The 26,666-nt window shown below is 40.9% G+C and overlaps 1 protein-coding gene across 1 annotated transcript in view; it reads left to right on the top strand.

Annotated features, from left to right (window-relative positions):
* The window catches only part of LOC139666980 (contactin-associated protein-like 4), a gene marked incomplete at its 5' end in the record, with an annotated part of 27,249 nt that extends 5,178 nt beyond the window's left edge, over positions 1 to 22,071 (top strand). Inside the window, 8 exons of the mRNA XM_071546344.1 lie at positions 573 to 791; positions 3,755 to 3,994; positions 8,085 to 8,309; positions 11,377 to 11,510; positions 12,923 to 13,010; positions 16,749 to 16,967; positions 18,519 to 18,590; positions 21,875 to 22,071. Of these exons, the coding sequence (XP_071402445.1) occupies positions 573 to 791; positions 3,755 to 3,994; positions 8,085 to 8,309; positions 11,377 to 11,510; positions 12,923 to 13,010; positions 16,749 to 16,967; positions 18,519 to 18,590; positions 21,875 to 22,071 (1,394 nt within the window). The remainder of the gene's footprint in view (positions 1 to 572; positions 792 to 3,754; positions 3,995 to 8,084; positions 8,310 to 11,376; positions 11,511 to 12,922; positions 13,011 to 16,748; positions 16,968 to 18,518; positions 18,591 to 21,874) is intronic.
* Between the last annotated feature and the right edge of the window lie 4,595 nt (positions 22,072 to 26,666).

Genomic DNA, 26,666 nt, shown 5'->3' on the forward strand with positions numbered 1-26,666 from the left:
TGCGGTTGACACTGGGTTTGTGGCTGAAATTCTCTTGTGTCTCTTCTTTCTTCTTTTTCCAAGTAAAGTGATTTATTAGTAAAGCACATTTGGCAAATAGGTTGTCATGAAGTCCTTTACAGTAAACAAAGAGCACAAATACAGATAAATGAGATAATAAATCAGGGAAAGATAAGAACAACATAGAACAAGGAGTCCAACTAAATAATAAACTCCAACAAATCATTACTGGAGTGCTATCCTTACTTACCTATTTTTATCTTTCTTTTTTCCTTTTTTAATGTCATTTTACTAGACAAATTATGTCTTGCTTTTGCTTGTATTTTGGATTTTGTTTCTTTTGCTTGTAATTGTTTTAATGCATGTATTTTATGTAAAGTGCTTTGAAACACCTGTCCATCAGTAATATGAAACACCAGTCCACAGGAGAAACAAGTAAAGGATAGACAGGAGAAAGGAATGGCTGGTGAGGTGGAACTTGATGTAGGTTGCAGGCTGTGTCGAATAAGTGCATCTTGATTCCCCCCCCCACCCCCCCCCCACCCCCCCCCACCCCCCTCTCCTGCCACCAGCCTCCACTGAGGTCCTCTTCTCCTTTGATGTGGGGAACGGGCCGCTGGAGGTTCGCGTGGAGGCCGGCGTCCCGCTGAACGACAACAGGTGGCATCGCGTCCGAGCCGAGCGGAACGTCAAGGAGGCGTCGCTTCGCCTCGACGAGCTCCCCGCCGCCACGCAGGAGGCTCCCGCTGACGGACACATCCATCTGCAGCTCAACAGCCAATTATTTATAGGTGGGAAGCGTGTGTGTGTGTGTGTGTGTTCCTGTGAACATGATTTCCCTCATTAGTAGCAGAGTTCTGGTGATAGTGGCTGTCAAGCCTTTTCTCCTCTTATCCCTCTGAATCTCTGGAATTGGTACAATATTCTCTCTCTCTGCTTTTCTCTCTGTTTTTCTTTCTTTCTCTTCCTTTATCTTTTCCAGTGACTCTCTATTTCTCTCTCTCTCTCTCTCTCTCTCTCTCTCACACACACACACACACACACACACACACACAAATAAACTCTGTATTACTACAGTAAATCTTTGAGTCCAGGGAACCAGGATACCTCTTTGGACTGGAGCTCCAAAGAGGTAAACATCCTGGTAAACAGTCATAGAAACTAAACCTTTCAGTAGCCTGCTTCCCAATCTAGCTCAGACCAGACAGTGGGGAACATTATGCAGTGCTGTTTCTAGTTATTCAGGGCTAGATCCAGATTATCCATGTTGATGCTGACAGAGTTCAGCCAGTTGTAGCAGGTTAGGTTCCAGTTCCAGTGGGTCAACCAATAATAAGGCAATTCATTCCTTATGAATCGCCATGCAAATTCGAAGAGTGCTGAAAACTGCGATTCATAGGGGCTGGAGACCAGGCTATCAACCAATGGCTAGTACAGAAAACAGTGATTATGTAATGTTAAGGGTTAATTGCTATGGTGACAACGCAAGTCTGGACATTAAGGTCGTAAAGTGTCTGTCACACTTGCTTGAGAACTGAGTAGATGTGTCTGTTGCATGAGTGCTTAGCAAACAGTCAAAACTCATTAGCGAAATGTTAGCTAAAAGGTTAACACAGCATTATCAAAGACTGTAGTTCTATTGCTAGCTCTTGTGCTCAACATTAGCATGTTAGCAATGCATGGCAGCAAGGTGACAGAGAAGCTCCTTTGGTTCTTGCTGCAAAACTTCTCACCTCATCGACTTGCCGTGAGTCCGTTATTCATACGAAAGCTATCCCAACGGTTCACATAAAAATGGCCGCCGCTCCGACCATCCTGGAACATTGATTTGAATGGGAATGACCGTTCTATCCATTCAAGTTCTGTGGGGTGAACATATGTTATTGGGTGAATGTTTTTATCCAAAGCAGTGGCATGATTTTATGCATCTTTGGCATGGGTGGCTGCAGCGGGAATCAGTTCCCTAACCCTAGCAATGTTTGTGCCATTCTCTACCCATTCAGCTACACAGGCCCAGTTTGTAGCAGTGATAACTCTATATACCCCATATACCCCTGATGAGGGCAGTTTATAGTACAACGATTTATGATTGTCACCACCGGCGATGATCATATTCTATCGTCGGTCGCAATGACATGTTGTTTATACTTCCAGTGACAGGTGATCTGTCATCGTTGCGATGGTCCTTGCGCCCATCGCTGAGACTCAAATTGGATTGAACTTTGACCCCATCACTGGCTCAGTTGTCATGACAACATTATGGAACTCTCTTATCCTAACGTCGATTAATTCTCTGAGCTCAAATTAAACGGTAATCAACAGCTCTGGAAGACCGTACTTTTGTAATAGACTGTAGAATAAAACGTACACTGAGGAGACAATTTATGCTATTTATGTAGACCTGGATAAAGACAATAGATTTACTTGAATGAAACTTCTTATTTAAAAAGAAAGAGTGAGAGAAAGAGAAAGAGCACTCGACTGAGTTACTTTTAATAAAGACTATCTTAGTAAAGTAACTAGTTGCTATTTAGAACTATAGTAACAAAGTAAAGTAACTAGATGAGAGCAAATGACTGAACCTCTGCGATGCGTTCTATAATCACTCTAGTGTTTATACTTTTTATGAGCAACAGCGTCCAAAATCAAAGTTGAGCGATGATGGAGTGTTGGTGACTTTGTAGTGACGATCATAAATCGTTGTACTATAAACTGCCCTATAGACTGAGAGTTAATCCCCAGAAATGCAAAGAAATGTTTTCAGGACCGTGCAGTGAAAAGGTAGTTTTGTATTGGTCAGTTTCCTTGCAGTACCCTTGGAACAGTCTTTGAACCCAGTCTATTAGTTAAGATAGTACAGTTCCTGACAGCTGCTGATGAAACTGTGTGCCCTGATATAAACCTCATCAACTCTCCAGTCCTGGAAAGCTGTTTATCTCATCTTCAACAGTCTTCAGGTTGCCAGTTTCGTACTCTGAGACAATTATAATGTTGCAGAGCCTGAACTGTGAGGACAGTTGGAGGTTGTCATGTGAGAACTCAGAAAACAATAACTTTCCAAGTTTAAATTCTGCTCGAGAGCACAAAAAAAAAGATCTGTTTTCCTGTCACAGCCAGCCAGCCAGGCAGGACAAGCAGACTGTCAGAGAGATTGACAGCTAGCCAACCTTCCAGCTAGCAACAGTCAGCATGGTGCTAGGCAGACAGCCAGTTAAAAAAGTCAGCTCCTTGAATTTTTCACCTGCCAGTTTGTGTTTCGCTGCTGTTTCATCGCCTTGTCATTTTTTTAAATCAGTATGAGAGTGGAGACAAATTTGTGTTTCTGGGGGTGCAGGGTAGGATTGGCCTTTCATTACAAATCAGATATCAGCCAGTGTCGTCCCCCGCTGATATGATGGAGGTGAGGATATGATTTTATTCAACAGCTTCAGGGAAGGCGGTCTGTAAAACCTGCAATGAGAACAGCCTCACTCTGCATTAAAGAGCTGCTAACCCGCTTAAAAGAAGTCATTAGCATGGGACCGGGTTTCAGAGTTGGCCAAAATGCTTTTCCACCCTCCTAAGTATCAGATTCTGGGGAAAACACTGAATCCATTTCTGAATTAATCTTTTGGCATAATAAATGGTCAAATTTTACTTAATATTGGCAAATAATCTTGGGTATCAGCTGCTTCAATCCAAAAGTATTAATGTCAGCCTTGAGAGAGAAGATAAAATGCTCGTGTGTGTGTGTGTGTGTGTGTTGTGTTGTCAGGAGGCACGGCGTCCAGGCAGAAGGGCTTTCGGGGGTGTATTCGCTCTCTGCAGCTGAACGGCGTCACCCTGGACCTGGAGGAGCGGGCTAAGATCACGCCAGGGGTTCGACCCGGATGTCCAGGCCACTGCAGCAGCTACGGCTCGCTGTGCCAGAACCAGGGCCGCTGTGTGGAGAGAGCCAAGGGCTTTTCCTGTGACTGCGGCCTGTCAGCCTACACTGGAGCCTTCTGCAGCAGAGGTACAGAGGCTTTGCAGTTGTCTTCCAAATCTCCAAGGCTCATTGGAGAATTGGCTAGAAAAAGAGATGCCTGAAAAACATTGTGGTGTGGGTGTAGATCAATTCAGTAAATATTCAGGAAGTAAAATAATATATATTATATAATCTTATCTTTGTTTCCAAATTTAGGTTGCTGTGACACAGGAAATGTGTCTCCAAACTTACGAGTTGTAGTTTGAGAAAAGTCAGCTCACTTAACCTAACTGATGATTGATTTTTAGCATTGTTATCTAGCTAACTTGCCACTAGGCTAATTTTACAAAGTAATCTCAACACGCAGCTACTAATGCTAGCTTCTGCTAGATATCTTAGCTAGTGTGCAAATGAAATCTGTTTACAAGACATTGATGGTTAGCTGGCCAGATACTATTATTAGCTAATAGACATCGAAACACAAATTCCATCAGGTGTATCCGTGGTTACATGATCATTTCCCAGTCAAAAACAACACAGATATTAACCGTTTATTGACTTCTGTTGAGATGGCCAAGTCGTACGTTTAGAAACACAGCCACTGTTGCCTAAGAGTTGTTGACCTCCAATATGGCCGCCAGAGAATGTGTTACATCAAAGACCCCAGTAAGTTGGCTGACTTCCGATGCCAGTGCCAGATTTTAAAAACATGTGTAACATGTGATTTATACATTTAGAGCATTAGAGAAAATTAGGAAATTTGGAAAGCTTTCTGCGATCTATCATCAACAAATGTAGAGTGAACAAAATGATGAACAGTCATCATTACGACTTGTCTCCGGTGGCTCTTTGAATCCAGCTGAACTCTGGCGGCTCCAGCTGTGCCGGGAAAGAGGAAAAGAGAATATTGTAGCTTGTCACAACGCAGATGCAACAATTAAAATAATGTATTCAGACTATAAAGCTAAGATAAATTAGTTTATTTTTTTAACAATACACTTAAACATTGACTATAAAAATTGCCCACAGGAATTAGCTCTACTTATAAACCTAAAATGTCAACATCAGACTGCCAGTAGACATGGATAAATGATAATTTAGCACAGATCTCAAGACTGAAACTTAGGTTGCTATGATTGAATTTAACCCATTGCATGTAGCTGTCCTAAGCTGTATGGGGAATACGCTGAAGCCTTTGCTAGATAAAGACAAATGCCATTGTTTAAGTGAAAGTGCTATGAAAAAATTAGTTTAATTTTAACAAAGGCAGAAATTAAGGTTTAGTAGCTAGCCAGATGTTAACATCCCGTTTGTCACAGAAACTGGCTGCCATCCTGGATTAACGCAACAGCTAATGATTTGCTCCACGTCACAGCATCTGATTGGCTGAGCGGGTCCCTTACCCAGAATCCTACCAATAGTGCAGTGACATCACACTTATGGGAGGTTAGCAGGAAGTAGCAAGGAGAATTGTCTTCACTCGCGCCTCTGTGCAGAGCCTAGTTAGCTGTGTCAACTTTATTATAGGTCAGTGGTTACATCACCTGAAAGCCCTCTATAAATACACACTACACACACACACTGGAGACATGTGGAGAGGACATGCACACTAGAAACAGGTCACAGACACACACACACACACACACACACACACACACACACACACACACACAGAGGAGCCTTGCAGAGAGGTACAGGCATGCAAAACCACACTGAAGCCTTCTGTCTCAGAGATGCAGGAATACACACACAAACACACTGGAGCCTTGTTAGGAGGTATATAGGCATACACACAAACACCCACACACACACACACACACACACACACACACACACACACGCACGCACACACGCACACTAGAGCATTTTAGCAAGGTACAGACATACACTGCAGCACACTCTGTACATCACATCCTTATTGTACAAGCTGAATCAGTTGAAATAACTAATCATGTTAATCCTGTGGATAAAATCAAAATGTATGTTATCAAATTGAAGCCATTTATAAAGTTAATGATATGATCCATATTCCTGCACCTCAGATGACATGGTGTTGGTTGATGATGCATCTTGTACTGACTGAACCAGACATGTCCAACCCATTTGCAGCGTACTTCACTTATTCAAAATAATAATAATAATAATAATAAGTACAAATATTGGTTTGTACACTTTATACTTGTGCTGTTGTGTTGTATACATTTGTAAATACAGTAATAATAATAATGATAATACAAAGTTTATTTATATAGCACCTTTCAAGAACAGACGTCACAAAGTGCTTCACAATAAAACAAAGAAAGCAAAATAATAAACAGAGCAGCAGACATTAAATGCAGACATCCAGCTAAAAACATAAGACATCACAAAAATGGATAAAGAAAAATTAAACAAAAGCAAGTCTAAACAAATGGATCTTGAGCTGCTTTTTAAAAGTGTCCACAGTGTCCACAGATCTTAAGTCCAGTGGGAGAGAGTTTAGGAGCTACAACCTCAAAAGCACAGTCACCCTTTGTCTTAAACCTGGAGCGAGGAACAACCAACAAACCCTGATCAGAGGACCTTAGAGTCCTACAGGTAATATAAGGCTGCAGTAGCTCTTTAACGTAAGCAGGTGCCTGATCATGCAAGACTCTGAACGTGATTACAAGAATCTTGAACTGGATTCTGAATTTGATGGGTAAAGACATCAGGATTGGTGTTACATGAGACCTTTTGGAGGACTTGGTAAGAAGCTTGGCAGCAGCATTTTGGACCACCTGTAAGCGGTTTAGGGATATCTTGCTAAGACAGGTGAAAAGAGAATTACAGTAATCAATAGTAATGTATGCACAGTATTTTCCATACTGTAGATAAATACACAGGTTAATATATTGGAATAAAATATAACAATAATGTTTGATGGGGTGTTCTACATCACTGAAGTACCCATGAACACAGTAGAGAATATCCTGAATGATATTATAGCTTTTTTACAACATTACCAACTAATGTTTACTGTCGGAAAAGTTTTCTCTTCTTAAGTGTTGAATGAAATTTTTGTGTTGTTCATTGAGTCTACTTAAGTAGACTTAAGTCATCAGAGGAACATTGAGTCATCACATGGCATCAGCACCGTCAGCGCTGTAACACGGAGCCACATGTGTTCAATAATTAACAATCCAGCTCTGTTTGCTGTTGAAACACCGCAGGTATGACTGGTGCCGAGATCACAACTCCAATAGACTGCTTTATAATTAGCAGACAGATTTCATACTGTTCTTTTCACCTGTCGGCTGGTATTCTGTGGCTGCCTTTATTTTCTCAAGCTCGCTAATTAGGCATTGTCAATGCTGCAGAGATACCGTAAATATGTGAATTACTGCCACAGTCTCCCTGGGAGATTAATTATAACTTTGAGGGAGTGCAAAGAAAATGTAAACTCATACAAATGCAAATGATGCTGTCCCTGGGAAACAATATAGACACGTTATAAAGTGAAAGGAAGAGTGTTTGAACAGGATAAGAAGTCACTGGGCTTTATTTACCAAGCAAATTACTGGCAAAATTGTATAGAAAACACTTTTGATTTGGGTAATTAATAACAGCGGTAAACGAGACAACTACCTCCAGTCTGTTTAGTTCAACTCTGTGCTGCTGTCTCCTCTCCGCCGGAGGTGTCAGCCGACTTCAAACTTGTTCATTTTTTATTTAGTTTCTTAACATAATAATAATAATAACAATAATAATTATCTTTATTTATAGAGCACTTTTCAAAATCCATGTTACAAAGTGCTTCGCAAAGGCAGCAAAATAAAACAGAAAAGTCATAAAATCATCAGGTTTTAAAAGAAAACAATTTGGTGTATAAAAACCAATCCAGTGTAGGAAACGATAAGAATAGGAAAAGAAAAACATTTTTTAAAGGAAATTAAAACTCAAGTAAAATCAGGAAAGGCTCTCCAATAAAAGTATGTTTTAAGAAGGGACTTAAAGGAGGATCACTGACTCAGCCGACCTGATTTCCTCGGGCAGATCGTTCCAGAGCCTCGGGGCCCTGACTGCAAACGCTCTGTCAAAACATACACTTCCAAATAAGACAACTGCTGTACCTCCAGTTTTGTAATGAAACTCTCCGACGTCGCCTCCCTTCCTCCAGAGGTTTCGGCCAGTTTTAAGTCGGGGACGTCGGTCAGCTACACCTTCCAGGAGTCGTACGAGCTGAACAGGAACAGCAGCGCCCTTCCCTCCTCCATCTACTCCGACATGACGCTGAGAGCAGAGAACGTCTCGCTGAGCTTCAGGACCAGTCAGAGTCCTGCCATGCTCCTCTACATCAGCTCCTACTACAGAGAATACCTGGCCCTGCTGCTCACCAAGCACGGTGAGGCCTTTTTATTTTACTGTGTTTTGTTTTTTTTACATACAACATATTCAGGCTTTAAGCAGTAGACACACTGGAATGTAGCTTTCCTTTTGCCCTGTTTAGTATTAACTCTATGTTGTATTTATGTCCCTGGCTTGGCTTTTAGAGGGTTGTGGTGGGGGGGAAGTGTTGTGACTTTATATATATTTCATAAGTGTTATAAAAGAGATATGTCATTTGCATGTTAATTTGATTGGTAATAAGAAAAGGGAACTATGCACCTGTTCATTTGAGCTAGATGTGGTGAGACTACATTACCCATAATTCTAAGCGCCGGACCTGTTGTGGGAAGTTATCTGTTTAGACACACAAGGCACACAACTACCAGGTAAACAAGTACAAGGTGCATCTTTTATTTTTCAACACAAGCCAACAGATGCAATGTGTCATATATCTTTGATTCAGTAAAGAGAAACTGATGTGACATTCAGTCCGAGTTTAAGCCTCGTCAGTTGTGTTAATCTACACATTATGAGTTTAATTTTCTTGTTTTATTATTGAAAAATCTTCTCCACCTTTCCTCTGGAAGGAATGAGATCGTCATCTCTGCCTTTTCTGATCCAATTATGTGGATCGCCACTTGGGAAGGACATGTTACATTATAAAAGATCCTTTGTTTGTTCTTGAGCTTTCATTGCTTAGCTGTGATGGTTTCTAGTAACTGATAATGTAATGCCTGCTACCTGCCAGGTAATAACTTCTCACACCATAATAAAACATCCCTCTAAATGGGTTGAACATGTAATGAAACCTGTCAGTGCAATACATTCTGGGATAGTGTAATAACATCACATTATTACATTAACCAGAGATTATGCCTTCATTAGGAGTGTAACATATTGACGTTGTAATAATTATACAGACTAATAATGTGATTGCTTTTAAGAATAAGAAGAATGTAATAACTTGAGTTATCACATTATTAGTTAATATTATTATTACATCATCAGTTAAAAATGTGTCACACTCCTTATCGCTGGTTAATGATGCTGGTGATGTTATTGCATCATCCAGCAACCTATTACATGAACAGGTTTTATTACATCTTCAACCCATTTAGAGGGACTTTTATTACATTTTGACAAGATATTCCATTACCCAGCACTTATTACATTATCAGTTACTACATGCTTGCTCCCTGTTGATCAATCATACATTGCAAGTGCCGTTGTGCACAGACACCAGACTTTATGGGTGTGTGAACCTCCTCCTCCCACTCTGCCTGTTAAATTCTCCTCTCCTCCGGCTCCCACTCTCCTCTGCTCTCCCTCTCCTCGCCTTATCTTATCGTTCCTTTTGTTACCTTTTTTTTCCTCCAGTTCCCTTCACCCTCCCCTGCCTCTCACCTCTGTGTCTAATCAACTTGTTGTGAGTTCAGCCGGCGGAGTGGTGAGCGGGGTAATTTAAATTGGAAAGGACAAAGAAGGCCGATGAACCTATTACAAGGAGCATTCCAACTAGATTAGCTGTAAATAGACTGTGTGAATAGGCTGCTCTTAATAACTCAGACTAGAGGAAGCTGATGGACAGCAGGTCATTACAGTTGCCATGGTGATCAAGTAGTCATCAGGTAGCTGCACTTAAACTGAAGCACCCAATTAAATCCCTGGCAGAGGTCTCTCTCGGCTGCTGTAACCGTGCGTTCACACTGCGAGCGACTTGGTTGACATGTTGCTCCGTTCTGACCGGCTGTGGGCGGAGTGAGAGTGAGAGGCTGCGACTCCGTCTCCATCTATGTGGTGTTTTTTATAGCATTAGATCGTTTTAATGAGTTCATGTATCTGGCAGGCGCTAATTGGGTAGCTTACCTTTAGACCTCATCATTTCTGAGATGTCTATTCTTCTTTTCTTTCTAACCGTTGTTCATGAAGCAAAATCACATCGGCAGGGGGAAACGAGGAAGCGTGGAAATCTGATTGGCTGTCGATCGATTGCGAAAGCCGACTTTTTCTCTGCCGACAAGCTTGTTGGGCGTCCACACATCGGTTTCTGCCCTATGGGAAATGAGTGGAACTTGTTGATCGTGTTGCAGGCAGTCAGAGCGCACTGCAAGACTGCCACTCTCTCTTCTTCCTCTCTCCTCTCTCCTACTAAGTTGAGAACAAAAAGCAATAGATAATTAAATGATAATAATAATGATTAGTGATGACAAAGATGAATTTCTCTCTTTCTTTCTCTCTCTCTCTCTCTCTCTCTCTCTCTCTCTCTCTCTCTCTCTCTCTCTCTCTCTCTGCTACCATCACGCCCCCTCAGTCTAAGCACACAGAGAAACTCCTCTATCCTAGTCAGTCACTCAGTACCTAGAACACACTGTGCCCTCGCCAAGATTACATGCTTTCACCATCATTATGTAAGATGTGCTTGTATGGCGAAAAAAAAAAAATCCATTGACAGGATATATGGGAATGGAGTGAGTCATTTTGACAAATTTTTATATGGGCCAATTATTATGCTTTTGCACAAAGTGACAATTTGTATTCGTCATAACATGCCAAATGCGCTTTTGAAGAAAGCCTCATTTCCTATCTCTTCTTTTCATCCCCAAAGCCTGTCGACATCACAGGGCATTCATCGCAACGCCGTGAAATTATCCATCTTAAATGCTGTGAAAATTATAAAAAATTAGCTTGATTCAGTGTAGCATTATTGATGGGACTTAGTGCTAATCCTCTTAATATTGAATTCTTTTGAGTTTATTAATTCAGCCGCTGTTCCCCTGGAACATCCAGATCTCTGTTTGAATGAATATTTTCTAAGATACAGTGTGATCAAAGCAGACGATGGGGACAAGGACAGTTTCGGCAAAGAAATAAAATACTTGAAGAGGATTTCAATGATTCTCTTTATGCTATGAATACCTAAAGAGGAGTTTGGTGATTTGTAGTAATTATCAAAGCTGAAATGCTAATTTTAGAATCAATTTATTTCTACCTTGTGAAGCTGTTTTTGTGTTTCCGGGTCACACAGCGGTATAACAGTGTGTTGTGTTGTTGATGTGTGTGTGTGTGTGTGTGTGTGTGTGAAGACAAGCTGGAGGTGAGGTACAGACTGGACAGCAGCAGAGAGGCGGAGGTGTGGAGGAGCAGAGGGAGGAGCCTGGCCAACGGACTGATACACACTGTTACCATCAGCAGACTGGCAGAGAGCGTGTCTGTCCAGGTAACACACACACACACACACACACACACACACATATTCACAGAGCTCTCTCACACACATACCCATTTCTCTCTCCCTCTCTCTCTGTCTCTCAGACACACACACCTCCTTTTCTTTTCGTTTATCTCTTTCCTGTTTCCTTTTCTGTCTCTTCACCGTCTCACACACACACACACACACACGGACACACACATTCACATACACACACAGCAGAGCTCTCTTTCTCTCTCCCTCTCTCTCTGTCTCTCCCACACACACACAGACACACATACCTCGTTCTCTTTTCGTTTATCTCTTTCCTGTTTCCTTTTCTGTCTCACTCTCTCTCTCACACACACACACAGACACACACATTCACATACACACACAGCAGAGCTCTCTTTCTCTCTCCCACTGTTTCTCTCTCTGTCTCCTCACTCTCTCTCACACACACACACACACACACACACATACACACAGTATGTAAAGAGACTGCTGTTCTCCTCAGTCGATTTAAAGCCTGAGTCAGCCCGGTCTTCTCAGCAGTCTGTCTCGGTCACAGTAGACTTTGGCGACCAGAAGCTGCAGCTACAGCAAGACAGCAGGGACAAACTGCGGGAACACTCACAGATAAAGCCTGAGCTGCACCTAAAAATCACCCAAAAACACCTTAACACGCTATTGATGATGTGCCTTGTATTTCTGGGACCATTTTGTGATGTATTTTTGTTATTCCTGTGGATAAACTGGCCAAACGTAGAAGCCGTGGCGTCATGTTGAGGTATTTCCTGCAGTTTGATAGCACAAAATGTTCCAGCCATCTAAAACATCAGCGGTAAACGTCAGGTTTTGGTGTCAGTCCCTCAGAATCAAAGAGCGAGGGCTTCTTTCTAGAGCCGCCATTTTGCACCAAGAGACGTTCAACAATCATACAGGGAGAAATCCATCGTAGAAGAGGAAGAGGAGAGAGACCAATTTCTACACTGACAGAAGCCTCAATAGACCAGAATGCAATGCAGCCACATGATGTGTTGCTTTATTACTTTGAGTTATTACACTGTAACAGCCGCCTTGGTTAAGATACTCTCCGTTGGTGAATTCCCTCCTAGACCATTGAAGTTTCTTTCTTTCCTTTTTCCAGCTGAGCTCTTCCCAGTGGTTACAGAGCTGCTTTTTATGTAAAGAGCTGCTTCCAAAAAGAGATATCCACCAAATCATCAATCCGACAAAAAATCTGACCCTAAATCTGATAAAACGGCTGCTGGCATGAAAGTAAAACTAATAAAACAAGGGATTATTACTGATGTTATTAGCATTTTTTTAGAACTTTGCTTGCATATTATTGACATTTTAGATAGTATAATCTAGTATAGTTGTATTTTTGAACTGTTTAGCAATGCTCTCCAGGTGTGAAACTCTTCATTTTCTTTCAGATTGACCAGAACCCCAGAGAGGACTTCAACCTGACCTCCGATGTCGAATTCAATGCCGTCAAGTCGCTGGTTCTGGGCAGAGTGCACGGTGAGTGAGGCGGCAGTGAAAACCCAGACAAGGCCTTTCTCCTTACAGAACACTCAGACACTCATTTCTCATTTAAATAACAGCGCTGAGATGTTTTGCCTTACCTTTCGTCATGGTGGGTGGATTAAAGCGTGATAGTACCCTTAGTCTCACGGTGAATGTCCACTGGGGTGTAAATAAATTCCCCAGCGAAGCGACGCTCCCCATTCACTCGAGGACAGAAACTCTGTGGAGGATTGCGGGAAGGTGGGCGAGGGGGGCGGTGTCAGAAATAGAGCTCAAGTCAACTTTGTGCACATTTCAGGCGTCTGGAGCTCGAATGCCAGGTGTCTGTTTGATTGACGTCTGCTCATGAAACCTTCCCCCGTCCGACTTCCACCTGTTTCACCACAGGACAAAAAAAAAATCGTCACGGAGCATAAATGGATCCTCGTCATCTCCAGTTCTCCCGTTATCTAGGTGATACTTGTGTTTTTGAGCACAGGGACAAATTAAAACGTGCAGCAGTGCGGAAGAAAGTCTCTGAAATTGTGGGTTTGGATGGTGGGTGAAGAGAAATTTACTTGCATGCATATAGTCATTCAATCTGTTCAATTCAACATTCAATCGTATTTACCTAGTAGGCAACTCTACTCCCTCTCCCCCTACCCCACTAGTTTGAAAAATGCAATGAAATGGACATGAAGAGCAGCCTATGTGATCAAATGAATCTGATTACGTATAGTCTGAACTAAAGTAAGACACTATGAAACATCCAATGATGTTCACAGAGAATTCACCGAAAAACGAGAATTGTTGATTTGATTTGATTTATTTGACAATTAAAAGAAACATAGAGCATGGGAAAACCATGTACAGTTTTCAAAAATTGTCAAGGATAACTCAATAAAGCTGGTAAGCTTTAAATTAGCACCTAAAACATTGGCAGTTCAACATATGTACTTATACATGAAGGTAATGCCTTGTATTATTGATTTCTACCTCAAACAACACCTAGATATATCAGGTAACAAATCAGGTGGTTCTGATCACTTTGGAGACTTTGTGACTGGAAGGTTGCTGGTTTGAATCCTCCACATGAATGGGAACATCACAGAAAGTGAATGAGAAATGGCCTGTCAACCCTCAGAAATAATGCTGAGGTGTTCTTGAGCAAGGCACTTGACCCCCCCCCAGTTACTCTCCAGTGCGGCAGAAGGGACATAAGGTAAAAGTGGAAGACTGTGGTTATACTCCCAGGTGTAAATGTATACAACTGCATGAATGTGGAGAAGGACAATGCTGAAGAAAGAGCATGTGCACTCAGCAAACCCCAGGAAACCTGAAACTACACTGACTTTAAAAACTCCACCTGTTCACACCACAGTGCTGTGGTAGCAGTGTTGCTGTAACAAAAAGAATCGCTGAGCAGAATATTTAATTCATACGTTGACTTACCCTCTGCAGTTAGAAAATCACAGAGCTACTTGTGACTTCTACTGTACTGCCTGCTGTACGAGTGCACACTGTATTTCCCTCATGCATGGTTCTTATGGCTGCTCGGCCTAAACGCTGCGTACCGCAATTCCCCTAAGCGTTGCAAAAAGCGTTGCATACGAACAAACTACCAAGCACCTAATAAAGGTTTTAATAAGTAATAAAAGTGCTTTTGCACCAAGCAGAGATGAAAACAGTGAGGTTTATGACCTACTCTCATAAGTAACCACTTGTGATACTGGATGCATTTTAAAGACATACACACAGAAAAATAAAGCTGCAAAACTTCTTCGGAGTGACGCCATAGAAGAACATTTGTGGTTCAACAAAGAACCTTTTCAGGAACAGCACTGCTTTGTTTTTATCTGTCCTTGTATAGCCTCATTTGCAACTGCACAATATATACTATGGAGGTAATAATATGGAGGTATTTTCCACATTTATGCCATCACCCACCATTCAATAAGTACGAATTAAGAACCATATATGCTTCTTTGTGATATTAAAAGTTTCTGAAAGGTTCTTTGTGGAACCAGAAATGGTTCCTCAGTCCAAATTCTTAATTCCAGTGGCACCTTTATTTTTCTGTGTGTGGAGAGAGATGAAATGTCAAAGCCAATGCTCATTATATAGCATGTAGTGTAGTTCTTAGCAGGCAATCTAACTGGTCAAAGATGCTTTTCAAATGTGTTGATAACTCCATTATTGGTTACTCTGCCAACTCAGCAAGGGGCTAGTGCGCTGTCTTTCTTGGTTTCTCCTATTTTTATTCTTATATACTGTATGTACACAACTCTGAAGAAAACCTCTCAGACTGTGCACATGTTGGTAGACTTTGTATAAAAGCCATAACACCCTTGAGGACGTTCTTTCCTGTGATGATGGGAACTTCGGTGAAGCCGACGACACTCTGCTGCACCTCATAGTTATTGCATCACCTTTGGACCCATAATCTGGTTCCTCTTGGGCACGACTGCTATATTACCGCATTATTTGTTCTGGAAAGCTGTAGCAGTCTTGGTACATTCTTATATGTTTTATTGCAGTGTTGAGCAGTGCAGCTTCGTTCCTTTCATTCTGTAGCTAAGCTGGACATATAGACCACTTCAGGAAGCTCTGATAAAATCTTCATTGTGTGGAGGAGAGAAAAGGAGATGCTAATGTTTAGGATTTGGTCGCTGAATGAGATGAAAGATGTTTTCCAACATGCAACTCCACAGATTCTGCACAGGACAAGAAAACCTTGTTTAGGGGGGATATGAAACACCTTTCCCTCCAAGGAAAAACTGCATCTCTTGCAATTTGAAAATTGCTGTAGTCATTATTGCATTATTTCATTATTTCATTATGTTACTAGTGTCAAGCTGTACAGTTTAACCTTCCCCTGCATGTCACACTGTTCTACCTCCACATCCCTCCTCTCCTGCTCTGCAGGACGGGTCTGTCTGCCTCGGGTGCCTGTTGAACAGATAACACATGCAACAGAGGCATGGCGACCCTGTAATTGACTGTCATGACCTAGTGATGTTCTTTTTGAACGGCACCATCAGAGACTGAGAAATAGGTTGTTAATAGGATGAGAGGCCGAGGGATTTCCCTGACCCAGGAGCACTGCAGAGCCACTGTGAAAAGTAATGCTAGTTCTTATCAGCATCAACTGATTCAACAATTTGAGTAAGATTTTTTAGGTAAATCCAATTTGTTTAATCTTACACATATACACAATATCTTCATGGAAAGTCTACATTGTTGCTGGTGCCATTCATTTATAGATATTATTGTTGTTGTTATGACAAGTCATCCACTGAGCTAACGACACACACGTCTACATACATACATGAAGCCATACATACATGCAAGACACATCTTGCTTTAGAGGGAATTGGCTGTAAATGCATAGTTTACTTACTGGCTTTCATCTGCCCATTTCTCTTCAAAGATGATTTATTGGTATGACTTGACAGAAACATGATGCCAAAGTTGCCAAAGCAGCATACAATATGTTAAAACAACAACCATATCAATCCAATACAGATAAATGGCTTCAAATTCTAATTAGGCTTCTAAGTTTAGTACAAAAGCAATTGTTGATTAAGTGATTAAAACAATGATCAGTGATTTAAAAGATGATTTACTGGAATTTTTTTTAATTCTCTGACTGCTTTTCTCTGTCTACTTTGCTGTCTTTCCCCCCCTCTCTCTCTCTCCCTCCTTTTCTCTCTCTTTCTCTCTCTCTCTCTCTCTCTCTCTCTGTCTCTTTAGACTCTGGTGACTTGGATCCAGATCTGGCCCGGTTTGCCTCTCTGGGTTTTACCGGCTGTCTGTCGGCCGTCCTCTTTAACTCCGTCAGCCCTCTGAAAGCAGCTCTGCTCCACCCGGACTCCAGCGCTGTCACCATCACCGGCCCGTTGGCCCAGTCCGGCTGCGGCTCCTCCGCTTCAGCCAATCCCTACGCAGCAGAAACCACACACCACCTATCAGGTAAGAGGGGGAAAGGGTCAGTTTATTAAGGTTTTTTGCCATTGTGCACAGAGTTTCTTGGTTCTATTTTATTCAATTTACTAAAGAATCTGGGGGTCAACATATGGCGGTGGGTGGAGTTTACAGATTCTTTTTTCTCAGAGGGGAGGAGTTAGAATAGTAAGGGTTTTAGATGTTATCATACGTCTGTGAGAATGAGTTTGGATGTTTTACTGGATGCAATCAAGCGGCAGAAACCAGCCAACAGCCAAAACAGAAAGCCACATGGTGGAGGAGAGACAATCTGACCAGTTAGCACTCAAAGACCATGTGGATTTCCTTATTTCTTGAGTTATTAATATTTTTTTTTCCAAAGAGCCTGAAAACAAGTAGCCTAAATTAGACATGAATTCTTAAAATGGGTAAAGTTATAGGCTATCTAAACTCGATTAAAGTAATGCACATTTTCATATAAATAAACGTCTCTTTTGCTATTCTCTATTGGCGATTGATGTAACACAATAGTGATTCATGAAAGCTTTGACATTTACTAATGTAAGCACCCGGCGTCTGGTAGGGCTTTTCTGGAGAAAATAAATCCTCTGGCACACAAGAAGTGATGTGTTTTACATTTCCGGCAGCAGCAACAGCTGTTTGTTTGGAATAAACAGAAGAAGAAGAACTGGGTAGTTAGCATGAGCAGCGGTAGCCACCATGGCTGAACAGACAAAGAAAAGAGAAACTCAAACTGCATCAACAGAAAATCCAAGAAAAAAGACATCACAGTCCCGCCCACACTGTTTGATTGACAGGTGATTTGTGGGAAGTGAAGTCCAAAAACACCACAGCAATGAGCGTTTAGCACCAAAGATGTCACCAAAGGGCTCAAACTAGTATAGAATTTGTGTGTTTTCATATCGTTGCCTGGGCTGTAATTTCTGAATGGACTATTTCTAATTGGCACGTGCCATTATTTGTGTGAGAGCTGCTTCTCCAGCTATGATGGGCCCATTGGGTACCTGCACCTTCCTCCTTGTAAAACAGAGTAATGACACTGGGGCAGATGAGGTCATTAATTTGGACCGGAGAGAGGAGTTTCCTTTGGCATATCTTTCCCCTGTGGTCGCTCTCATACAGCAGAGTCCTATGGAGATGTGCTGCGGTTTCCAATGGGCCTTATCTGCTCTGACTAATGGTGCTATATTATGCTTTTTCCCTCTACATCTCCCTCTTTCCACTCTCTGCAATGTTTGTCTTCCTCCATCTCTCTGCCTTTCTCCTCTCCTTTCTTTGTTCTGTTCCGCTCCACTTCATCTCTCGTCTCTTCTCTCTATCTCATCTCTCTCTTTCTATTCTCCTGTGATCCTGTGATACTTGTCCTGTTTTGTCTGTTGTATTTCTGCACTCTGCTTATGTTCTTCTCCCTTCTCTTTCCTCTCTCCCTTCACTTATGCTTTTTCCATTCTCTCTCTCACTTGTTTCTCTGACTCATTTTCTCTCTTTCCCCGTATTTGTCTGTCTTTTGCTCCCTCTCTCTCTCTCTCCCCCTCCCTCTCTCTCTCTGTCCTGCAGACCAGTCTGGTTCAGTCGGTACAGGTCAACCTTTAGTGAATGCCATCAGGAGTGACTCGGCTCTAATTGGAGGTACTGTAACAGGAAGCTGCTTCACCAAAGTTTCAGTGTCATACTTTCATAAACTATTGGTTTCAGATAACTCCATATTGTGAATAATGCAGATGCACAACGTGTATAAGAGATAACACACTGTCATCGATCATGAGACATAAATTGTGCTCAAAGTGAGCCAGGATGATGTGCTAGGCAAGAGTTCAATTAATACACAATTACAAATATGAGGTCAGATTGATTCAAACTAAAGATTGAGTAGTTTTAATCTCTAGAAGGGTGCAGAAAAAGAAAAGAGAAAAGTTGTTTAAAACTGAAGACTTTCATTCCAAAATTAGATATATATCTTTTGAAAAGAAATCACAAACTGATTATTGGCATAATAGTAAAGCACTTTATGGGTTGCAATTTAAGTTATGAGTCATTCCAAGACCTTTGCCTTTGAGAATAGAATGATCTTTGTTTTTGTCAGGCAGCAAAATCTTTCCAAATTTTTTATACTGAATAGAATTTTTGAATGAAACCCCTCAATAGTCCCTTAAACAGCCTGACTCTGAGTGCACAAAGGACACCACCGCTAATTAGAATCCAAATCACTTTATTCTTCAAGTACAATGAATGAACAAATGTTTTATCACCGACATTGGTGCAGAGACCTTTTAATAGGCATGATTGCCTGGGGGGTTTGGGGAAAATGAGCAGACTGCATCATTAATGGAGGAGTAAAAGCGGCCTGTTGGGCAGCTGACCAGTTGCATGTACTTAGGAGGCTCATTTTCTGAGCTGTAGTAGTTGAAGGCAGAGTTGTGATGTCTGGTCTCCCATTCTGTTTTCCAATTTTAATCTGTCCCATTAGGAAGCTCTCCATTTCCTCTGCTTTTGCCTCAGGTGAAATGTAGATGCCAGAATATGGGAGGTTGGATGTTAAAGCCAAAATTATGGTGGACAATTCCCTAGGCAGGTAGATTGCTTTGCTTTGACTCATATCTTAGAGAGCAAAATTTGGATACATGCAGTGGTGGAAAAAGTTTTCAAATCCCTTAGGTAAAAGTAGCAATACCATAATGGAAAAGTACTTCATTAAAAGTAAATGTTCTGCATTCAAAAATTTACTTAAGTAAAAGTATAGAAGTATTAGCAGTATCAGAAGTAAAATTATTGATGCATTAACCTGTAAGAAGTATTTTTATTTTGTAGGTCTAACTGCTCCATATACTGTTGGGGAGGTTCAACTCTAAGTAATATATGCATCATATCTTATGAGCATATCGTATGTTTTGCATGTAAAACCTTATTCTGCAAACAACAGCTGTCAGATAAATGTAGTGGAGTAAAAAGTACAATATTTCTCTCTGAAATGTAGTGGAGTAAAAGTATAAAGTCTCATAAAATGGAAATACTCAAGTGCCAGTGCCTCAAAATTGTACTTAAGTAAAGTACTTGAATAAATGTACTTAGTTACTGTCTGTAGTTTGTTTAAATGATTCACTTATTTTTACTGCTGATTACTGTATTGCTATTGAACTGAATCAGTTGCACTCGGCTGTCTGGGATGGGATGGCAGGGAAAGCCGGGACTCGGGTCAATGTTGAAGAAACCAGGAAGAGCTGCTGAGGATCCGCTCATCCTCCAGCTATGATACGCTTCCCTCTCTCAGCACACTGAGCCGCAGGAAAAGGCGGTCTCCATATTTGATCAAAATGTCCACGGAGACGCTCACAAATTTGGGATAAAAACCCGCGGCATGGTGTCCTTAATAATCAGAACCCCCACAGCTGGAAAGACACATTCACAGATAACGAACACAAGAGCCAAGTGATCACCACCTAATTAATCTAATCTTTGCAGAAAAAACCCTCTGCTGTTATCTTCAAATGCATGGCAATTTTTAAAATCACTGTAATGCAGCATTAAATTGAGTATATCTGTGCAGTATTTTTGCGTTCCGTTTAAATTATTTATTTTCTTGCGAAGTCAGCTGTCAAATGAAAGGCAGACTGCGGTCAGAACTAAACCGGGCATCTCTATGTGTTATAATGAGGCTTATAATGGTGTTCAAAGGCCTGTAAGGTTAAATTACCACCCACCTGCTAATATGTCAAAATTCACAGTTTCACAAACTCACACATCATTTTCACCTGCTCATTTTAGTGCTGAGAAAATCAAATGTCAGAGAGTGACAAGAACATCAACACACACCATCTGACCTTATTCCCATGGCAGCCTTTTTGTGGGAAACTCATTACTCATACATTACTGCAACACATAAGAAAGCACTTCAGATAGACCTAAAGGCCCATTCACATCTAGAATGATAACTATAAAAAGATTTAAATATTTCTAAGTAAATATAATATCTGTGTTCCCACTATGGTGACAACCAAAAAAACATCCAACACGATAACATCACATATTAGAAACGTATCACAAATAGTAATGTTGTAGTGTGAATGCTTGAGCAACAATGTATTGTTATAGTTTATAGTTATCTTTATAGTTTTCATTCTAGATGTGAATTGGCCTTAACAGTTAGCAAATTAGCAAGCAATCTCAGGAACCGCAACTGTTTTAATTTAGCAGGGAAGTTAACTATAACTCACTAGCTAGTAGCCTACATTACCACACCTTGAATAAATGCAACATAAAGAAAAATATGTTGCTAAAATGAGTGGACATGTAATGGAAATGTTCTGGAGTGGTTGCATCTGTAACATGCAAAAAACATTCATACAATCTTGTAACTATCAAACATTATATACTAAAAACGTTCTATCAACGTTTAATTTTTTTTAACGGGTAACGTTTTCGGAACGTTGTACATACATCATGTTACAACTACAGTGAAATGTTCATGGAGCATCAGAAAAACTTTCCACAATAACTTCAGGACAGACAAAATCCTACGTAAAAAAATAACGTTCCCACAACCATAAAAAGAACTGTAAAAAATAAAATAAAAGAACTGTCTAATAATGTTCTGGGAACACAATGGTGCTAGCTGGGTAGCTAGCTAGCTACCAAGGCTAGCTTCCGGTAGCTAGCTATACTGGGCCAAATATATAAATTTAACTGTGAACCTACAGTATATCCTTCCAGATTCTTGAGATCCATTTGTTTATAATACGTTTTCCAGTGAGAATCTGTGAAATGTTTGTCCGATTCCTGACGTTTGCATGATGCATCTTGGTAAACAACAGTAGAGATTAGCGTTTCCCACCCCGAGTGTGACCTAAAATGAAAATGGGAATAATGGGTCTATAATGCTGAGCTGCAGTAACTCTTCCCGTCCCTCCGGTCTGCAGGTGTGATAGCGGTGGTGATCTTTGTCACCGTGTCCGCGCTGGCGGTCACAGCCAGGTTCCTCTACAGGAGGAAAGGGACGTTCCAGAGCCAGGAGGTCAGAGGAGTGAAACCCGAGGACAGCTCCGAGCTGCCGTTCAGCAGCCAGGCCAACGCGCACAACGGTCCGAACGACAACCAGAGGGAATATTTCATTTAGTCGGAGCGCCGCCCCCCCCCCTCCCCCCCGCTGACCCGGCGGCGTCGGAGCTGAGCGGACAGACAGATGCCTTGCCAAGCCTCAGTGCTTTACACTGCGAACAGAGCCGCATGACGGGAAGACACAAACAGAACAATCCACTCCTGTTTTCTTTCTGCAGTTGTATTTTTGTAAAGAGTGTATATAGCAGCACAAAGGCAAAGTGTTGAATTTAAAAAAAGGTGTTGATACTGTCAGCTGAACAATTGTACATATTTGAAGATGTAAATGTTAAAATAATGATGAATTTATAACAATCTGTGTCTTTCTCTGTCATGTTAAAATGGTACAAATCAGTAAATAAGCCATCAGTATTTTTCATGGAGTTTGGTTCTGTAAGTTAAAATGACTTTGTGCGGTCTGGGTTGCTTTATATGCATTTTCCTATATGAGTATGGTGAAGGTTTGCTGTTTTGGACATTTGAGAGCTTATTGTTGTCAGAAACCGTTTGGAAGCTATTCAATTTCCACTTTCATGTCTTTTTTTTTTTTTTTTTCCATTTTGGCTCTTTGCACCTGTGTATGGAAGCAAAATATTCCTAATCCATTCGCATTGAACATTTCCAGTTTCCTAAAGTTCCCTCAGAAAATCTTTACATTTTATTCACTGTGCTTTTTTCTTTATGTCACAACTTGAAGCAAAGCTCAGCCTATTTTCCTTTTCCTTTTCCCTGTAGCTTCCTTCCTGGCAGCTCTGAACAGTAAAGCTTTTGAGGCAGACACCGGCACCGCAGACTACAAAATACTCCGACTGCCGGTCCCCCCCCCCTCACTCCGCACTGAGACGTTTAATGTATCTTTGAAATGCTAATCTGGGTTTGTCTGACATGCACACTGATTCACTAGAAGCAGAGCGATCATCAGAAAGTGGAGCAGCTGACAAAGAGATGTGGATATCATGGGGGAAAAAAACAGCCATCCTGATATTGGTGTTGTGTATTTAACGAAATCTATTCATGTGTAAAACTCTGTTCAGCTACAACCAGCCGTGCGAATAGACAGAGAATAAGGAGGCAGCTGATCGACCGGCTGTTTCTCTAAAACACATCGCTCTCTCTCTGTTAGATCCCCGCAGCGCAGATTTTAAGTGGAGAATTGGATTAATAAGTATTATAAGTATATTAAAAAAACTCAAAAGTGCATTTTTCCACCTCTTTGTTGGTTTTCCTTTCAACACAATTGTGGCCTGATTTAATTTTATTCCCAGAAAGGAAATTCTTAATAATGCTCTTCTTTTTTTTTTTTTTTTTATTACAAAACTTTGTCTCCACACAGAGTAGCAAAGCAGTAGCCATCGTAAAAGTCCCCCATAATGCATCGCTCCTGCATTTCTCCTGCATAAATACAACAACCACCTGTTCTTCCTCAAATGCTTTGAAGTAGAAATGAACAGAGAACTCCTCTTCTCCCATCTTGTAAAGTTGGTAATCTAGGAATTTAAGATTTTCATTGCATTAGCTAAATGCCATAAATGTGATTTTTCTTTTAAAAGTCAGAACAATCACAATTATTCACCAAGGAAAACGAATATACAGGAGTTTAGATTGGTCACACTGGTGAAGAGACATATTGACAACTTACAAAGTTTCCCAATACTTCCTGACACACACAGCAGAGGGACAACAGGATCTCACATCCACTGCAAAACAACAGTGCCAGACATACTATGGACAATAAACTGTACATATAACATTACTGTACATATATTCACACAATGTACAGCACAACACGGTAGCAGCAGATACATTTTTTGCTGTCGGACGTTCTTACCCACAGCAACTTTACAGTTAAAGGATAACTCCGGCCATGGTGAATGTTAAGCCCGCTCTATCTTATGAGATTCCTGTGTTTTTTGTTTTGTTTTGTTTCGTTTTTGTGGTAACCTCTAGCTGGAGGGATTTTAGATGCCTACAATTTTTTTTTTTATTTTGAAACGGGTCTTGAAATTTAGCAATTTATTCTAATCTGATTGATAGGAACAACTTTCCGGTGCAAAAGCTCTCTTCCTCAGCTGAGAGGCTTGAAATGAGGTGGGATGTAACCATGAATAGATGTTAGCGATTGGTGAGAATTACCGTCTAAAGTGGGACTTCTGATATAAGCAAAAAAAAAGCGTACTGTAGTGAGAGTTTTGGGTGAAACTTTGTGGTTTCACACATCTCCATGGTTTACGTTGCTCCCCTTAGTTTGCCATCTCAGAAATTAGCTTTTGATATTCTGTAGAAAACGTCTTACCCTGATGAAGACCTTATGGTGGAAACGCGTTGGCTCTAAGCCATGATAGTAAAGGCTTTTTAAATTTCAAGCTTTTAGTCTCTTCCATCCTTACTGGATTTAGAGTGCCTTGGACTCAAGAGTTTACTTTACTGGAGGCTTTCAATCTTACAGCTAGTATCTCTGTTTTCTATAGGTTTGATTCCTGTTCCCAATGAGCATCTATAAACCCAAAGGACTTAGGTTAGGACTTAATCCACAAGAGCACCAAGTGTTACTTCTCTCTGCCTCTCCAGTGTTTTTATATTATTTGGAGTTGAATGAAAGCCAATGGCGTCTCGAAGTAGGGAAATACGTCACATGATAATTGTTTCTCTGATAATAGCATGGAAATATCCGCAGGAATTTCTGGAAGTGAGAGAGGGCTCGCTGGAAAATGGGCGTAACATTCACTGTGGCCGCGCAATTATCCTTCAAGGTTCAGAGTCTTGCTTGAGGATATTTTGACAGGACACACTGGCTGTTTCAGATAGTGTCTCTAAACACTAGGCCACTCTACCACACCAGTAATGCATTGACGCATGCAGTGGGACCTGCACGATGGCTACATACTGTATGTGGATAATGTGGTAAACCACTGGACATAAAGACCATTAGCTTTGATTAGCTTCAGCCTAGTGTGACTATGAAGAAGCCCTTTCATCTGTCAGACTAATATCAAATACACAGAACAAGGATATAAGAATAAGTTTATACAGTATTGACTGTTTTCTAAATGTCACAAATTGTTTTGAGGAATCGGTTTCTGGTTTGGTGTCTTTTCTGGGCAGTGCATCAGTTTTGAGTTGAATTGAACTGAACTATTATAACATCATGATATTTACAGTATTGGTGAATAATTATAATGTCAGTGAGTTTGAGTGACCTGCCATAAAAATATCCGGATTTGAATATGTACAGGTATTTTGGTAACCGACCAAATTCTGTTCAGTGAAAATAAAAATCTATGCTTTTTCTGAGACGGAGTATATCTTTCCTTTCAGTTCAAGCCTTTTTTCACCATCTGAAATTGTTGAATAATAACATTCTTACTCTGTTATTGCAGTTAGAGCTTATGAACCAGTGTTCCCTCTCAATTAACTTTTCTATGATGAGTCCAAATAAAGTATCCATTGTGAAAGTAGAGTATTTGTCAAACGCTATAAAGTAGAGGTGAATGGGGGTATTGTAGCACTAAACGTGAGAGGTTTTGTACTCTATTGATGGTCATACCATTTTTTGTTCCTTTTAACACCTGGAAAAAGCAATATAATATGCTCTTTTGAAACAGTTCTCTAATTATATTATCCATCTCAGTAACTGCAAAAATTTAGCTCTTTTTGTCTTTGTTAAATGAAGCTGAAACACAGCAAGGATTTTCCCTCCAACAGCAAATTGAATTACCATAAATTTACATCTCTAATGTTGGCCCTTCAAAACTTTCAGTTGGATGGGTCTTTTTCTTCACCATGTGACATTTGCGATGGGTATTAATATTCGTCTGTCTGCAGGACAGAGATAACTTAAACGTTCTGTGAAGCATTCAGGAGCCGGAGATGTCAAGCTAATTCTCTTCAAAGACCCACCTAGCCTCTCCAAGCTCAAACAATATAACATGGACATGCAGCTTTGATATGTGATAGTGCTTAATATAGGCCTAATACCTCCATGAGTGCATCCCACACCCCCGTCCTCCCACCCCAACACACACATACAGAATACACACACTGGACTAGATGATCCAGATGACAGGGACTGGCTGGTTGTCAAGTACTATTTACCAAGTAGGACACATCCATGCCTCTGATCAGACTACTGACACATACAGGATAGGGTGGCCATTTCCATTACACCAAAAAGGAGGACACTTTGCAGGATTCAGTGAAGCCAGGATAAAAACTGAAAAATAATCCCAAACCTATAACACATAATAAGACTCTAGTACAGTGATTCTCAACCTTTTTCATATCAAGGACCCCTAATTTAGTCCACATTGGGGCCATGGACCACCATTTGATGACATTTTGTGTCTCAGACCCAAATCTGAGAATTTGTCCAGAACTCCATGACTATCTGTATTGTAGGTAGAGAGATAACAGTGAAAATATGACCAAAACAGTCATTCTTCTACATTCTCTAATTGTTTTAACTTCTTGTCAATTAAATAATGGTGAAGTTTAACAATTCATCAATTTGCTGGGGACCCCCTGGAACCCCCTCAAGGACCCCTGGTGGTCCCCGGACCCCATGTTGAGAACCACTGCTCTAGTGTACTCACCACATAGTTGAATGTCTATTTGCGA

The sequence above is a fragment of the Centroberyx affinis genome, unplaced genomic scaffold (genome assembly GCF_046629955.1).
Source record: "Centroberyx affinis isolate AG114_WGS23_722 - 3 ecotype Tasmania unplaced genomic scaffold, CSIRO-AGI_Caff_v1 ptg005227l_1, whole genome shotgun sequence".
Taxonomy (NCBI): Eukaryota; Metazoa; Chordata; class Actinopteri; order Beryciformes; family Berycidae; genus Centroberyx; species Centroberyx affinis.